Genomic DNA, 15996 nt, shown 5'->3' with positions numbered 1-15996 from the left:
CTTCCCTCTCTACAGGATAAGATCATGAGGCCAGAGACCAAGCCTCACCAGGCTTCTCTCTGTTCCCCAGTAGACAGTCCAGCCCAGGCCTGGGGCCTTGGTGTTGCTGCCGGTCTGTGAGGCCCTGCAAGTCCTGGGGAGTAAGCAATGGGGGACAGGAATGGGGCTCTTGAAGTGATTCACGAGGGCCAGGAGGCTGAAGGAGGTGATGCCTTGCGGCTCAGAGATTCTTTACACTGCACTCTTCATATCAGCTGCACTGACAGCTGGGACCCCATGGCACACCTAGTAGAGGACAACTCCAGTCTGTCCATGCTATGTGGAAGTGGCTCCCAGGCCTGGCTCCAAACTCAGGTCTCTATTCCAATACGGTTTTCCAAGAAGGCTGGGTGGGTCTCTACTATGGGCCTTGAATCTGCACAATGGTTTCAATGGTTTCATTCCCATTCTTCCATCTGAGCCTCAAAAGCACCACAGACGTAGGCAGAGTGAAGATTCTTATCTCCATTTTAAAGATTAAAAAGAGAGAGAGAGAGAGACTCAGAGATGGGAAATGACTTACTCAACAGTAAAAGATACCAAGGTTAGGCTCCAAGTCTTCTGGCCCTGAGCCCAGAACTCTTCCCATCCCAACCCAAGGCTCGGTGGCTGGGTAGGGACCACCTGCATGTCCACAGTGCCTACACAGGAGGAATCTATAGACAGATGCGTTTGCACCAAGCTTTTGGTCGTGGATTGTCAGGAGCCATGCTAGAGATGGCATCTCAGCTCATACATGTCAGATGGGGGCAGGGGCACAGCCAGGGGTAAGAAATGGGTGGGAGGACAGTCCTGTTATCTGTCAGTCTGGGAAGCCTATTCTTAACATGATGTGTCTTCCAAGAGGCTACCTTGTTCTCTGACTTCTGAGCACTTATGTGGCACAGAGAGAAAAGTGCACCCATGGAGAGGAGAGGGTGGGTCCCAAGGGCCCACAGGATAGGTTTTCCTGACCAAAGACATTGTTTCCTGTCTAATCTTAAAAGACACAAGCTTCTTCCCAGGGGCCTAAGACAGTCCAAATAAGCAAAATGCATCTGCCTTCCCTGCAAATCTAAGGCCCCAGATTTTTCCTGCTGTGTCCCCAGCAAGCACAGAGACATGTGCTTAGATGCAGACAACACGCACATGCCTAGGCAAAGTGGGGGGGGAACTCACACTAGATACACAGATCTGGGCAGACTTGGAAGTATAGAGCCACTTATGGGGTTCTTGGCTGGGGCCATCCTCTTGACTAGAGTGTCTCCCAGCCTGCTTTCCCCTGCAGAGCTGCTGCACACCACCTGCTCTACAGGCTGTGATTGTGGTTAGAAACAGAGCTGAGGGGAACCCTTCAAACAACTCCGAGGCCCTGGCCACCTGCACATCTCCCCACCTCCAGTCCCCATCTCTCTCAGCAAATCTTTGTCCTAGGAATACAAAGGCCAGGTGGCCAAAAGGGGAAAAGGAAAGAACATAGTATAAATATATTTACAAGGCAATGGGTCCCCCAAAGGCCACAGTCTGTCCCACAAATGCCTTGGAGACCGATGTTAGGATGAGACTCCAGATAAGTATTTAAAAGTTCAAAGTTCGGCCGAGCACAGTGGCTCACACCTGTAACCCCAGCACTTTGGGAGGCCAAGGTGGGTGGATCACGAGGCCAGGAGTTCAAGACCAGCCCGGCCAAGATGGTGAAACCCCATCTCTACTAAAAATACAAAAATTAGCCAGGCGTGGTGGCAGGCACCTGTAATCTCAGCTACTTGGGAGGTTGAGGCAGAGAATCACTTGAACCCAGGAGCAGAGATTGCAATGAGCCCAGATCATGCCACTGCACTCCAACCTGGGCAAAAGAGTAAAACTCTGTCTCAAAAAAAAAAAAAAAAAAAAAAAAAAAAGGTCAAAGTTCTGTATTCTCTCCAGTTGTGTATTCTAACCTGCTCAGAAGAGCCCTACTTCCCCTCTAGGTCCAGGACATAACAGGTGACCCTGATGGCCTGCAAACTTCCAATATGGCAGGTGCTACACCTTTATAAGCTTCTAGAGGCCAGTCTGAAATGGACAGATTTGACCTCAGCCTGAACAGCTTAGGACCTCCCATTTCCAGGGTTCCCCTGTTCTGAAAGCTCCAAAAGGGTGGGGACTGCTTATTAACTGCTGTAGCCCCTGGCTTGAAACATACCTAGCATTTATATGGTGTCCCATAAATAGCTGAATGAGTGAACCTGCTGTTTTCTTTTTGCCCCGACTAGGAGAGCTGAAGCCCATGAGGAGAACCTAACAGGCTCATGGTCTGGCCCTCATGGACACCCCAGGGACTGCCAGGTGAAGTGGAGTCAAGGCCTGCTCTCAATCCTAGGCATGGGTGGAGACACGAGTCAGCATGAGTGGCCTGAGGGGGAGGGTCAGCAGCCCTGTCCGAGGCAATGGGAAAAGCACTGAACTTTAAGGCAAATGACCCAGGTTGAGTCCTGGCTCCTCCCTCTGCCTTCACTAGCTTTGTAATGTTGAACAAGTCAATATATGAATTTCATAATCTATAAAACAGGGACAGTAACGCTTGTTTGGTGATCTAGTATCTTCACAGGACAGCCATGAGGCTCAAATGTGAGAGCCCATGGCACTAGAAAGGGGAAGACAGCACATCTGTGTGTCCAGTGTACACATATGCGCCTCCACACGCCAACACACAGACTGCTGTTTAGACTGAGCAGAGCAGTGGGGGGCAGCTGCGTGCAGAGACCAGGCCTTCCTCATCTCTGTATCTGCTACCACACTGAGCTCAGGCTTAGCATCCAGTAGGCATCAGCAAGTGCTTCTCAAATGAATGAACCAATGAATGAGTAAGTGGATGTGCCACTGACCAAAATGAGCTGTGTCATCCATGTGTGTGCAGGACAGATGCTGCCAAGATCCACATGAGTGACCTAGGAGGACAATTAGCATACCCCAGACACTCTGAGTCTTGCCCTTCACAGTGTCATCGAGCATGGAGTGTCACCCTACACTGTGCATCCTCACCAGGGACAGAGCTCTCAGGGTCTCTGACCCAGGCTGGCACCTCCCCACCCCCAAACTCTGCTGAGGGCACCTCTTGCTGGTGCCACCTCCAGCTTCTCCAGACAGAGGCAGGTATGGGTCAGAGACAAGGCCAGGTGAGGGGTCAGGAAGCACAGGGCAGGATGGTTACCGAGGTTGACAGTGAGCTTCATCTGCCCCCCATCCAGCTCCAGGCGCAGGGTGTCGGCAGACTCCCTGGAAGTGGTGGCCATCATGAGTCCGTAGGCCCGCTGGGACATGAAACGCAGGGACACATCTTCTGCCTCCGTGTGCATGGCGTTAGGCAGCATGATCTTCATGTACATGGAGCCATCGTAGCTCAGGACCGTGGCCTCTGCCCCACAGGAGTCGGGGAAGAGGGAAGGGGAAAACAGGCAGAGGCCAGGGGAGGGAAAAGACCAGAGAATCATTACAAGGGTGACAAGCCTAAGGCAGGTCTATGAGAGGATATCCTAGGAGGAGGCACAGGGATGGAAAGTAGGAGTTACCCTGAGAAGGAGCACAGGGATGGGAAGCAGGGACACCCAGGATGAAGACCAGCCTCACCTCTCTCACAGACCCGCCCAAGAAAGCCGGTCCCAATGCAGTCACAGACGAAGCGGTTCCAGCCTTCTCGACAGATGCCCCCATTGCGACAGGGGGCAGATGCACACTGCTTCAGCGTCTCCCGGGAGCAGAAGGGGGCGACGCCCACAGCCCCCTGAGCCTCGGCCAGGCCCCGGAGGTCTCGGCTACGCCCATCTATGAAGAGGTCCCGCACACAGCCCACGTAGCCTGCCCGGAGTGCTGCTGTCCACACCTCTGGGGGTAGGGGCAGGTCCACCCGGCCCCCCTCAGGGAGACCGCCCAGGTACAGCTCACTCTCCAGGTCCAGAATCTCGCTGTCCCCAGTTGCCAAGAATGGTGTGCTGCGACTATTCACTGAGATGGAGCCTGGGAATCAAGGGAAGGCAGGATGGAGAAAAGCCACAGGACAGAAAGGGACATCCTGACTCTGCCAAGGAGGCCCCCACCAAGTATGGGCCCCTCCACTTTGTGCCCTGCAGCAGGCTCAGGAGGATGAGCAGCAGTCCTGGGCTGGAAGCTCAGCCTCACTCACTGCAAAAACTGCTTAACAAAGGCCCCCAGGCTCAGAGGCTCCTGTGATGCAGCCCCAGCCCAGCTGCAGAATGCTGTGGGCCTCCGTCCATACCCTCCTCCCCACCTCAGTGAGTCCTCAGAAGATATGCAGGAAGTGAGCATGCCCAAATCTTGAGCTCAGAAAGGGTTGGATCATTCACTGGGTCATTCCTGCCAGCCAGTTTCTTAGACTGGGAACCGGAAGCAGAGAACCTTAAGGAACAGAAGGGGCTGAAAGATCTTTAATCCAAGGGAGTTTTTTCCCCCAACAAACATTTATTGAGCTTTTATGACTAGATGCCAGGCACCTAGCACTTTAAATATATTATATCACTTAAGTCTCATAATAACTCTACGAAATTGGTCCTTTATGATCCCATTTTGAAATGGTAGATGAGGCTTGCAGAGACTGGGGAACAGTGCCAAAGCACCACAGTGGGGAAGGAACACAGCCAAAGTACGGTCCCAGCAGCAAGAACTCAGAGCCTGTACTCTCCACCCCTCAGACAAGAGCCCACTCTGCAGCCAGCAAGGCACACGAGCAGATTGGCTCCAGGGCCTGTGGGGCAGGACAGCAGTGAGGAGAAAGGAGGCAGGCACAGAATTTTTAGGTAGAAGAGTTCTTCAGAAATAGAGGGTGCTTGGCCGGGTATGGTGGTTCACGCCTGTAATCCCAGCACTTTGGGAGGTTGAGGCGGATGGATCACTTGAGGTCAGGAGTTCAAGACCAGCCTGGCCAACATGGTGAAACTCCATCTCTACTGAAAAAAAAAAAAAAAAAATTAGCCAGGCATGGTGGTGCAAACCTGTAGTCCAAGCTACTTGGGAGACTGAGGCAGGAGAATCACTTGAACCCGGAAGGCAGAGGCTGCAGTGAGCCGAGATCATGCCACTGCACTCCAGCCTAGGAGACAGAGCGAGACTCCATCTCAAAAAAGAAGAAAGAAGAAAGAAGAAGAAGAAGAAGAAGAAGAAGAAGTAGTAGTAGTAGTAGTAGTAGTAGTAGTAGTAGTAGTAGTAGTACTAGGTGATTATCTTAGAAAAAAGACTTGGGATCAGGTGGGAGTTCCAGAGCCTTTACTGAGACCTTAAGCTGCAGAAACCTCTACATTAGAAATTTTATTCTACTTGTATTTTTTTTTTTTTTTTTTTTTTTTGAGACGGAGTCTCGCTCTGTCACCCAGGCTGGAGTGCAGTGGCCGGATCTCAGCTCACTGCAAGCTCCGCCTCCCGGGTTCACGCCATTCTCCGGCCTCAGCCTCCCGAGTAGCTGGGACTACAGGCGCCCGCCACCTCGCCCGGCTAGTTTTTTGTATTTCTTAATAGAGACGGGGTTTCACCGTGTTAGCCAGGATGGTCTCGATCTCCTGACCTCGTGATCCGCCCGTCTCGGCCTCCCAAAGTGCTGGGATTACAGGCTTGAGCCACCGCGCCCGGCCTCTACTTGTATTTTTTAATTCCTTCTTCTGTCCTTTTCCAAGTTTGGAAGAACTGTTTAAAAGGGGTTGGGGTGGGAGTTGAGTTCAATCTCTCTCCTCACTGCAAGACCCCATTGCAGTCATCTTAGTTAGAAAAAAAAAAAAAAAGACTGCCTAACTTCATGGGATTAAAGACAGGTTAGGAGGGTTTGGGTCTGCATGAGGCCTGAATTTGGCAGGGAGCTTTGGGAGGAGAATCGGTGTGAGCATAGGGTGGGAAACCAAGAGGGAAGAACAGGGACCTCCTCTACAGACACATGCCCTCATTCAGGGCATGTTCTTCTTCTTTGCTCAAAACCTCACCTGAGGCCGGGCGCAGCGGCTCACACCTGTAATCCTAGCACTTTGGGAGGCCGAGGCAGGCGGATCACCTGAGGTCAGGAGTTCAAGACCAGCCTGGCAACATGGTGAAACCCCATCTCTACTAAAAATACAAAATTTAGCCAGGCATGGTGGGCACCTGTAATCCCAGCTACTCAAGAGGCTGAGGCAAGAGAATCACTTGAACCCGGGAGGCGGAGGTTGCAGTGAGCTGAGATCATGTCACTACACTCCAGCCTGGCAGCCTGGGCGACAAGAGCAAAACTCTGACTCAAGAAAAAGCAAAAACAAACAAACAAAAAAAAACACCTTACCTGAACCAGAGCTGTGCCCCCTTTTAGTAACATGGTCTCTAGCTATTCTTTCCATACAAGGTGCCAGATGACCCAAGGTCCTGACTCTAAACCCACTTCCCAGGGCTGGGGGCCCACTCCCCTAACAGGCCACTAAACATGGCCTGCCTGACCACCCACACCTCTATTTATAGCCAGAGTCCCCCATGCCTGTTCTGCCCACCCACTGCAGGGTCTCCTGGGCTCTACATGACCCAACCAGACTCTCTACAAATGAACCAAATGTTGGAAAAGGAAGAGACAGAGAAGGAAAGAGATGGGGAAGTGGTGTATAATGGAGGGTCAACAAGAGGAAACTCTAGTGAGTACAGGCCTCTGCACCAAGATCACTCAATACATGGAAAAGAACAACCCAAGCATCCATCAACAGATGGATGGATAAACGCAAAGTGTATATCCAGGCAATGGAATATTATTGAGCCCTAAAAAGGAAGGACATCCTGACACATGCTACCACATGAACGAACCTAGAAGACATTATGCAAAATGAAATAAAGCCACATACAAAGGGACAAATGTTATATGATTCCACTTAACGGAGGTACCAAGAGTGGCCAGATTCTTACACAGAAAGTAGAATGGTGAGTGCCAACGGCTAAGAGGAGAGGGAATGGGGAGTTAGTGTTTATTGGGCCAGAGTTTCAGTTTGGGAAGATGAGAAAAGTTCTGGAGATAAATGATAGTTACCAGTGATATTTACACAACAATATGCATGTACTTAACACCACTAAACTGCATAGTTAAAAATGGTTACGATGGGCTGGGCACGGAGGCTCACACCTGTAATCCCAGCACTTTGGGAGACTAAGGCAAATGTATCACTTGAGGTCAGGAGTTCAAGACCAGCCTGATCAACATGATGAAACCCCATCTCTATTTTTAAAAAAAAATTATATATATATATATACATATATATATATATACATATATATATACACACACACACACAGACACACAAAATTAGCTGGGCATGGTGACACACGCCTATAATCTCAGCTACCTGGGAAGCTGAGGCAGGAAAATCACTTGAACCCAGGAGACAGAGGTTGCAGTGAGCCGAGATCGCACCATTGCACTCCAGCCTAGGCAAAAAGAGCGAAACTCCATCTCAAAAAAAAAAAAAAAAAAAAAAAAAGGTTACGATGGTAAATTTTTTTTTGCTGTTTTTTCATTTTTTTCTCTGTCCCACGTGATGTGCAGGAAAGGGTGGTAAATTTTGTTATGTATCATTTACCACAATTGCAAAAACAAAAATAGAAAAAAAATGGAAAAGATCTAAGATAGTTTTCTCGGAATAGCTGCCCCAAGTCTGTGTTTGTGTACACATATGAAATGGATCATCAGAGGCCAGGCACGGTGGCTCACGCTGTAATCCCAGCACTTTGGGAGGCTGAGGCAGGTGAATCACAAGGTCAGAAGTTCAAGACCAGCCTGGCCAACATGGTGAAACCCTGTCTCCAACAAAAATACAAAAATTAGCCAGGCGTGGTGGCATGTGCCTACAATCCCAGCTACTTGGGAGGCTGAGGCAGGAGAATCACTTGAACCCGGGAGGCAGAGGTTGCAGTGAGCTGAGATCACACCACTGCACTCCAGCCTGGGCAACAGAGTGAGACTTCATCTCAAAAAAAGAAAAAGAAAAAGAAAAAGAAAAGAAATGGGTCGTCAGAAATGTCCAGAATTGGTCAAGACAGGAATCCAAGCACCGGCCAGACCTGGTCCAGACTCTGGCTCCAGAGATTGGTGTGAGCTAACAGGAGTACTTCCTAAAAGCACAGAGAAGTGGAAGCCCTGCAGTGCCCTGCAAGGTTTGGGCAGACTTCCAACCTAGAGTGTTACTGACCACCTGGTGGAAACCCTGGGGCACAGAGAGCTCTGGGAAGAATTCCTGGTGCTGTCCTGAGACACAACCCGGGGATGAAACCATTTAATGTGAAGCCCAGGGGAAGCAACACTTCAAGGACGGAAGCGAAAGAAATAGCAAGCCCATGAGAAGCTGTCATTCTCCGGGAGCCACAGGGGCCCCTCCTTCCTGCACAGGGAGGAATGGTCACTCCACCCAAACTCACAGGCCCAGCTCAGTGACAGGCGGAGGAGCACAAAAATTTAGCTAATGTTGGCCGGGTGCTGTGGCTCATGCCTGTAATCCCAGCACTTTGGGAGGCTGAGGCAGGCAGATCACCAGGACAGGAGATCAAGACCATCCTGGCTAAGACGGTGAAATCCTGTTTCTACTAAAAATACAAAAAATTAGCCGGGCGTGGTGGCAGGTGCCTATAGTCCCAGCTACTCAGGAGGCTGAGGCAGGAGAATCGCTTGAACCTGGGAGGTGAAGGTTGCAGTGAGCTGAGATCACACACCACAGCACTTCAGCCTGGGCAATACAGCAAGACTTCGTATAAAAATATATATATATATTTAGCTGAGCGTTGATACGTGCTTAAATAGGATAATGTGTCAGTTCTCATTTATATCAATTTCCCTTTCTTGGATAATTCTCTCATGTTTAACAAGATGGAGAAGAGTAAAGGAGAGAGAATTAGCAGATAGAAAACAGGAAGAGGATGCAAAAGACTGAAATGAAGGGTGAAGAAGACAGTGGTTAGAAGCAACAGAAGATTCAAGAACAGGCATCTGCTTGACGCCAGGACTCTCTGCCCTGACACTTTATTGTTCTAGAGCCCTCACTGCTAGGTGGGGGTGTGGGGCTATTTACTGTCTTTTTCACTCCATGTTCTCCCACCCCACACCAGAACAGGGGGTCTGTGACAGCAAAGATAGTCTTTTTAGTTTCCCTGCTGTCCATATCTCCAGAACCTTGGACAGCATCTGGCACACAGTGGGTGCTCAGTAACTGCTGAGTGAGCAAATTTTTTTTTTTCTTTTTTTTTTTTTTTTTTTTGACAGTCTTCCTCTGTCGCCCAGGCTGGAGTGCAATGGCAGGATTTTGGCTCACTGCAACCTCCGCCTCCCAGGTTCAAGCGATTCTCCTGCCTCAGCCTCCCAATTAGCTGTGACTACAGGAGTGCACCACCATGCCCGGCTAATTTTTGTATTTTTAGTAGAGACGGGGTTTCACCACGTTGGCCAGGGTAGTCTCGAACTCCTGACCTCAAATGGTCCACCCACCTCGGCCTCCCAAAGTGCTAGGATTACAGGCATGAGCCACAGCGCCTAGCCTAGTGAGTTAATTTTTTTTTTTTTTTTTTTTTTAAGTTGAATGGCTCTAGACAGAAGGGAGGCATGGCTGGGAAGATATATTCTTTTTTTTTTTTTTTTTTTGAGACAGAGTCTGTCACCCAGGCTAGAGTGCAATGGTGTGATCTAGGCTCACTGCAAGCTCTGCCTCCCGGGTTCACGCCATTCTTCTGCGTCAGCCTCCGAGTAGCTGGGACTACAGGTGCCCACCACCACACCCGGCTAATATTTTGTAATTTTAGTAGAGATGGGGTTTTGCCATGTTAGCCAGGATGGTCTCGATCTCCTGACCTCACGATCTGCCCACTTTGGCCTCCCAAAGTGCTGGGATTACAGGCGAGAGGCATCGTGCCCGGCCGGAAGATATATTCTTAAAGGAGAATGGGGTATCTACTCTATGTTGGCCACTGTACTAATCCTTCTACAGGTGTGCTCTTATTTTCTCCTCTTGATGGCCCTTGTGGGATTATTCCTTCTACAGATAAGGAAATGGAGTCTCACTTGCAGCAAGTAGGGGAGCTGAGGTGTGATCCAGGTCTGACTGACACCAAATGGTGTGCTCTTTCTGCAAATGTCCAGAAAGGACAATTGGGAAGACATGAGGAGGAGTGGAGGAGAGGTGGCAGGGAAGAGTATAGGAAACGGTGTAGAAGAGACCCGCTGAAGAGAGACGGAGAGCGTGTCAGGGCAGATGGAAAGGGGTGACCCATGGAAGGGGAAGGGTCCAGAGGCCTCCTGACCTTTTCGCCCGTCCCTCTGGAAGTCCACGTGACACCACTCGCCATCATTGACCTTGCGGCTGGATGCCCGCAGCTTGATGCCCCCAGATCCCATGTCCAGCAGAAGATAGAGGTGGCCGTCCAAAAGCTCCATGGCAAAGTAGTCGGCCCGCTGAGCAGAGCTGTGGCTGCCAGCTCCACCCCCAGCCTGCCGGCCCTGGCTGAAGAGCAGCAGCCCATTGGGCTCAGTGGTGCGGAAGTCTAGAGAGATGGAGCCAGTGCGCTTAGCGCTCCAGCGGGGCAGCGCCACAAAGGCCTCGGGACTCTCAAAGGTCACAGGGTCCAGGGCAGCCACATCCTCACAGCGGAATGACAAGTCCCCCTGCAGCTTCATCTTGGGGTCCCCTTCCTTTGCCAGGCGGGATAGTTCCAGTTTGAAGTCATTGTTCTTATAGACCACCTGCAGGGAGGGGCGGCGTCAGGTATAAAGAATCAGAAAGCAGCTTAGGGCCTGGTCACTCCCACCCAGCAGCGAGCACCAGGGGACCCAGTCACCCACCCCTGTAGCCCCTGCTCAGTTCCACCAGACCACTCCCCTTAGGCCTCTGTTCCAGAGCTTCAGGCACAGAGGCTGTGAACAAGCACCTCCCTTGCCTGTCCTGTCCTGTCTTCTGGCCCAGCAGGAGCATGGTAACTTGCCCTGTGGGCTCTCAGTGCCCACTAAATTGCAATTCATAATAATGACAAGGCCACTGACATGTGGTAGCCATTTTCTACTTGATGAAGCACGTTCACTTACACTCTCATGTGCGCCTCACAACCTTATGAAGTAGGCACTGACTACCCATCTACACAGGAGGAAACTCAGCATTAGATAGTCAAGTGACTTGACCACAGTCACAGAACCAATAAGTGGAAGAGCTGGGACTCAAGCAAAGGTCTTTAGTCTTCACACCCAGCATTCTTTCCTCTGTTTCACAGCTGCCTTTGAGGGGCCTCTATAAGGATGGGAGTTTCTAAGGCTCAAGGAAATGAGAGGAGAGAAGCCTCTTGATAGAGTCAGTGGGCCTTAGGTTTTAAAGAGGGGGTGTCTCCCACCATGGACTTGGAAGGAACAGAGGACCCAGACACCTAGCCGGGTCAGACTAAGTGACACTGAAGACAGGAGCCAAAGGGCTCCTGAACGGCCTGCAGCCCCTCCCTAGCCCTACTCACGTCCTTGAGGCAGCCCATGAAGTTGTTGCTGACGGGTGAGCCCGGCAGGTCAGCTGTGTTGGGGCTGCCCCCAATGTAGAAGAAGTCATCAGAGCCCAGCATGGTGTAATCCTCCTGCGTGTAGCCTGTGGTGGTCAGGATCCCGTCCACCGAGATGGTCACCTGCCCAGCCCAGGAGGGAGGGAGAAAGACAGGAGACAACCAACATCAAATCCCTAGGAAGAGCTATGGCTGGGCAAAGGAGGGGCCAGAGGGCAGCAGGGGAGGGGGACCCCCATTTTTATGTCTGCTTGTCTTGGAGAAGGAACAGTGGGGGGAGAGAAGGAATGAGGAAAAGGAGGCAGCACAAGATTTGATGGTTTCAGGGTGGGCTAAGACCTGCCCTCTTGCCCCCAGCTCAGCAGGCAAGAGCCTGAAGGGTACTTGGAGAGCTCCCCATGAGGTCCCCCAAGTTGTTCCTGGAAGGCACTCTGAACAAGAATGTGGGCTCCAGGATGGATCCCCCATTCTGGGGCACAGGATGGGTGCAGATGGCATCCTCACTTTTCTTCTCCTGAAGGTACTCTCTGGACACACACATGACTCCAGAACTTCTTTCAAAAGTATGCCAGAGAATGGTGTTCCCCAGACCTTGGTGGCTTAGACTCACCTGCAGCCCTCTCCGCTGGGTGCTGGGAAGCCTTTCAGTCTGGACCCAGTAGGGAGATGGAAGATAGCAGTGTGAGGACCAGGAACTCAGATATTCCCAGAAAGTCTTGAAACTTTCTGGGGTTGCCCATCGGGGCTGATTTCCACCCCTGCCGCCCAGTCTCCGGGTTTGTACTTCTAGCCCTTTCCTGAGTCTGTCTCTTGGCTCCTCAGATCTCCTTATATTCAGGTCACTCTCTTGCCTCCAAAGGAGAGGGAGCTCTTTAGCTACATTAGTCCACTCTTCCTTCTTCCTATCTAATTGCCTTGTCTACAGACACCACCAGAGTTACTCCAGGGAGTCAGGGCCAGCTTAGGGAACAGAGGGGAATAGGGCTAACCTCATGAATACCTTGCCCCTGGGCTGAAAGTTCAGTAAGAAAGCAGGATGAGTGGGAATGGGGCAGTACTTGGTGTTCCAGGAGGCAGGGGGGCTCAGCGGTGGCCTGGAGAATGCCGAAGTGATCTTAGGTGGGGCAGGGCAGAGCGTGACAAGGACAGGAAACTCTCTGACTCCCCCAGTCTCCCCAGGCAAATGTCCACCTAGTCTCCAAAAAATCTAACTCTACAAGCAGCCCACAAGGGTTCAAGACACCCAGAAAGGTTGTGGGAGAAGGGCCAAGGGCTATGAGACCATGAGCCCTACTCTAGGAAGGCAGTGGTTTGGGAAGGTCAGCTGGGAAAGAGGGCAGAGCTCTGCAGGGTCAATAGGAAGCTGGCTCAGGGTTAGCCCAACACTGTGTTTCCAAAGGCCACAGCTCACCCCATTTCTCATTCCCCTGGCAGAGAGGGGCTGGAGAAAGGGAAGAAGGAACCGGGATGAAAGGTCAGGGATAAGACAGGGAGTGGGTAATAGGCTGAACGGGCCTCCCTGGGACAAATTCAACTCCATCCAGCCCTCCACCTCCACTCTCCCTGATGCTGCACTGAAAGAGGTGCCTCAGTACCCTCTTTCAGGAACAGTCTAGAGATTGGGGCCTTCCAGTCACATCCTATGCCCTCCTCACCCACACCAGTCTATATGCACATGCCACCAGCCATCTTCCAGCGACTGGTCTCCAGGGGTCCATAGTCTCAGTGGGTGAGGGGAGGAACTCCAAAGGGACATGAGCAGAACTGGGGTAAGGGAGCTTCCTGCCCTCCCAGGACCCCCGAATCCCCCCGTGCTTGGCTGGAGCCTTGCAGTGAATAGGGTAGAACTGAGCCCCACTTTCCACCTCCTGGGAACCATCAAACCTTGTGCTGGGGTAACTAGGTTCAAGAGCAGAAGGTAAGAGGGTGTCTTTGTGGAAAGGGGCAGTCTGAAAGCTTTTGAATCTTATTTGAGGGGAGGGCCGGTCATTACCATTTATTTCTTCTTCCCTCCACCCCACCCTAAGGCTGGGAAGTAGGGGTCTGGGTAGAAAAGGGAAGGGTCAAAGTATTAGTCACAAAAACATGCAAACAAGATTAGACCTGGCAGAGAGGGGCTGGAGAAAGGGAAGAAGGAACTGGGATGAAAGGTCAGGGATAAGACAGGGAGTGGGTAATAGGCTGAACGGGCCTCCCTGGGACAAATTCAACTCCATCCAGCCCTCCACCTCCACTCTCCCTGATGCTGCACTGAGAGACCAGGAACTGGGCTGCTGATTACTTCCTGTGCCTAAGTCTGGTCACCCCAACTGGTCAGCTCCTGACAGGTAGGCACCAGCCTGACATGTCCCTGTAACCCCACTAATCTGAACATAATCCAGGATATACAGCACATAGCCATTAAAGATCATCTTATGACCCAGGGCCACAAAGCCGGCATCTCCATCTATGAACCTAACACCTAGGGAGCCTGTGACTTTGGTGACAGAAACTCAAGTGCACTCCTGCTTCAGTGCAGGGAAAGGGCTCTTCTGGTCCCAAAGCTCCCCAGGAAGAGAATCTCCTCTTTTGGCCTCCAGCCCACCTGAGCCCCTCAGCTGTGTCCTCCCTCCCTGACCTCAGAAGCCAGGGCACCAGCCACTGGCCATCTCCCTCACCCTATGGGCTCTCTCTATCCCACTCCATTTGCCAAAGTCACCCTCCCTTTGCCCTCTCAGACTTAGACAAGGTGACAGTGTAGGGTAGAGAGGAGGAAACACCCTCCTCAGTTTCCCTCCTGACTGGGCACAATCTCACCTTGCCCCCTGGGCTTTTTGCAGATCACTCCCATGTGCTCCCTACTGGGAAAGGGCTGCCTTAATCACCCTCTTATGGCCCAGGGCTGGGCCTGGGGGTGGGGTAGCAGGAGGAAGGACAATATAAGGAAGTGCCCTGAGGAAGGGGATCAGCCAGAGGTGGGGAGTAGAGGGAGAAAGTGGGGATGGGTTCTGGGTGGAAAGGAAGCCAAAGGTAGAGGGAATGGAGGAAGGTCTCTGGGGAAGGCAAGGAGGGAGATGACTTAGATTAGTAAAACCCGACTGTTCCCTCAGACAAATCAAAGTCCAGACACAAAAATGGCAGGTTCGTTAGTAAAAGCAGGAAACAGGGGAATAATTCCCCCGGTCCCCCTCCACCCCAGGGGTTCATGATGCCCCTGCCCCCCAACCCCCCCCACGCATCTTCTGGAAGGGGTGGGGCCGGTGGGGGAGGAGGGAAAGGAGGGGATCGTGTGACACAGAACAGCCACTGCAGCTGGACACATGCAGGTTAGAGGAGCAGGGTAAGGGCTAGGCCCAGCAGGACAGGCCAGAGAAAGGCAGCCAGGTAAGAAGGCGTGCAGGGCAGGGGCATTGGGAGGATCAGAGATGGAGGCGACAGAGCTGTGGGGCGCAGGTAGGGAGAGCTTCCTTCCGATGATGAGGGGAAAAGAGAGGAGTGACCACTAGGACAGAGACACTTTAAGGGTTGAAAAAGAAAGAGAAAAGACATTTGACTCTACCTTCCTCATAAGCAGGCGACCCAAGACTCATTCCACCACCCATTCGCCACCAATCACCAATCCCCAGACACACCTGCGTACATACCACATCCTACCCAGGGCAGTGAGACGTTCCAGCTGTCTCCTTCCAAACAGCATCACTGAGACATAGCAGAGTGTCTGCACCCAACCCATGCCAACCCGCTCAACACAGACAAGCAAGCCAAGTGGGTACTGAACTGGCCAAGGGGAATGAGCCAGAGCTTCTGCCCTGGAAGAGTTGTGTCCAGCCAGAGGAGAAGGGAGAGGGTGCAGAGGCAGCAGGAGCCCACGGCCCAGCCCCCACCGTGCTCCCCAGGAGCAGGGAGGCTGGATGCAGGTGGCCACAAGGGGCAGCCTGTGACTTGGGTGGGCTCTCAGCCCTCCCTGCTGACCCCACTTCTCTTTCTGCTCCACGCACCTCCCCTGTGGCAGGCTGTGCAGGATATGAAACTAGGCCCTGGCCATAAATAACTCCACATTGGTGGGCACTTCATGCCCACCATGCCTGAGGAAGAAAGGCTGAGGAAGAGGGGAAGTATCCTTCTGCCATCTTCTGGAGCCTTTCTCAGTTGCCTGTGATGGTCACAGGGTCACTGACCTCCTTGGGAGTAGGACTTATTCTGGGGAGAACAAGACGGAGGGCAGGTATTTTTAACTTGTGGGCAAGCTGACTGAGCTAGGGAGATTCCAAGTCCCTTGATATTGTGTGCAAAACTGGCTCTGTGGGCTTTTTTCCTGTGAGAGTCCATTGCTGTCATCAAATTCTCAAAGGTATCCAAGAGCCAAAGGTGGTTAAGAACAACTAGTCTAGGGGAAAGGTCCTGGCATCCCCTTAGGATTGAGTGGGTGGAAATAAGAGACAAAGACAAAGGGGAAGAAAGGGTCTCCAGGCTGAGTGAGGTACTGCAAGTCCT

The 15996-nt window shown here is 51.8% G+C and overlaps 1 protein-coding gene across 42 annotated transcripts in view; it reads right to left on the bottom strand.

Moving 5' to 3' along the window:
* Positions 1 to 15996, bottom strand: part of NRXN2 (neurexin 2) — a 117810-nt gene that overhangs the window by 50851 nt on the left and 50963 nt on the right. For all 42 annotated transcript variants that reach the window (XM_005577384.5, XM_005577395.5, XM_005577393.5 and 39 more), the window contains 4 exons: positions 11485 to 11646; positions 10291 to 10729; positions 3628 to 4014; positions 3212 to 3415 (listed from right to left, as the gene is read on the bottom strand). In XM_005577384.5, the coding sequence (XP_005577441.3) occupies positions 3212 to 3415; positions 3628 to 4014; positions 10291 to 10729; positions 11485 to 11646 (1192 nt within the window). The remainder of the gene's footprint in view (positions 1 to 3211; positions 3416 to 3627; positions 4015 to 10290; positions 10730 to 11484; positions 11647 to 15996) is intronic.

The sequence above is a fragment of the Macaca fascicularis genome, chromosome 14 (assembly GCF_037993035.2).
Source record: "Macaca fascicularis isolate 582-1 chromosome 14, T2T-MFA8v1.1".
Taxonomy (NCBI): Eukaryota; Metazoa; Chordata; class Mammalia; order Primates; family Cercopithecidae; genus Macaca; species Macaca fascicularis.
Note: the sequence above shows the minus strand (reverse complement) of the source record. Positions and strands in the feature narration are given on the sequence as shown.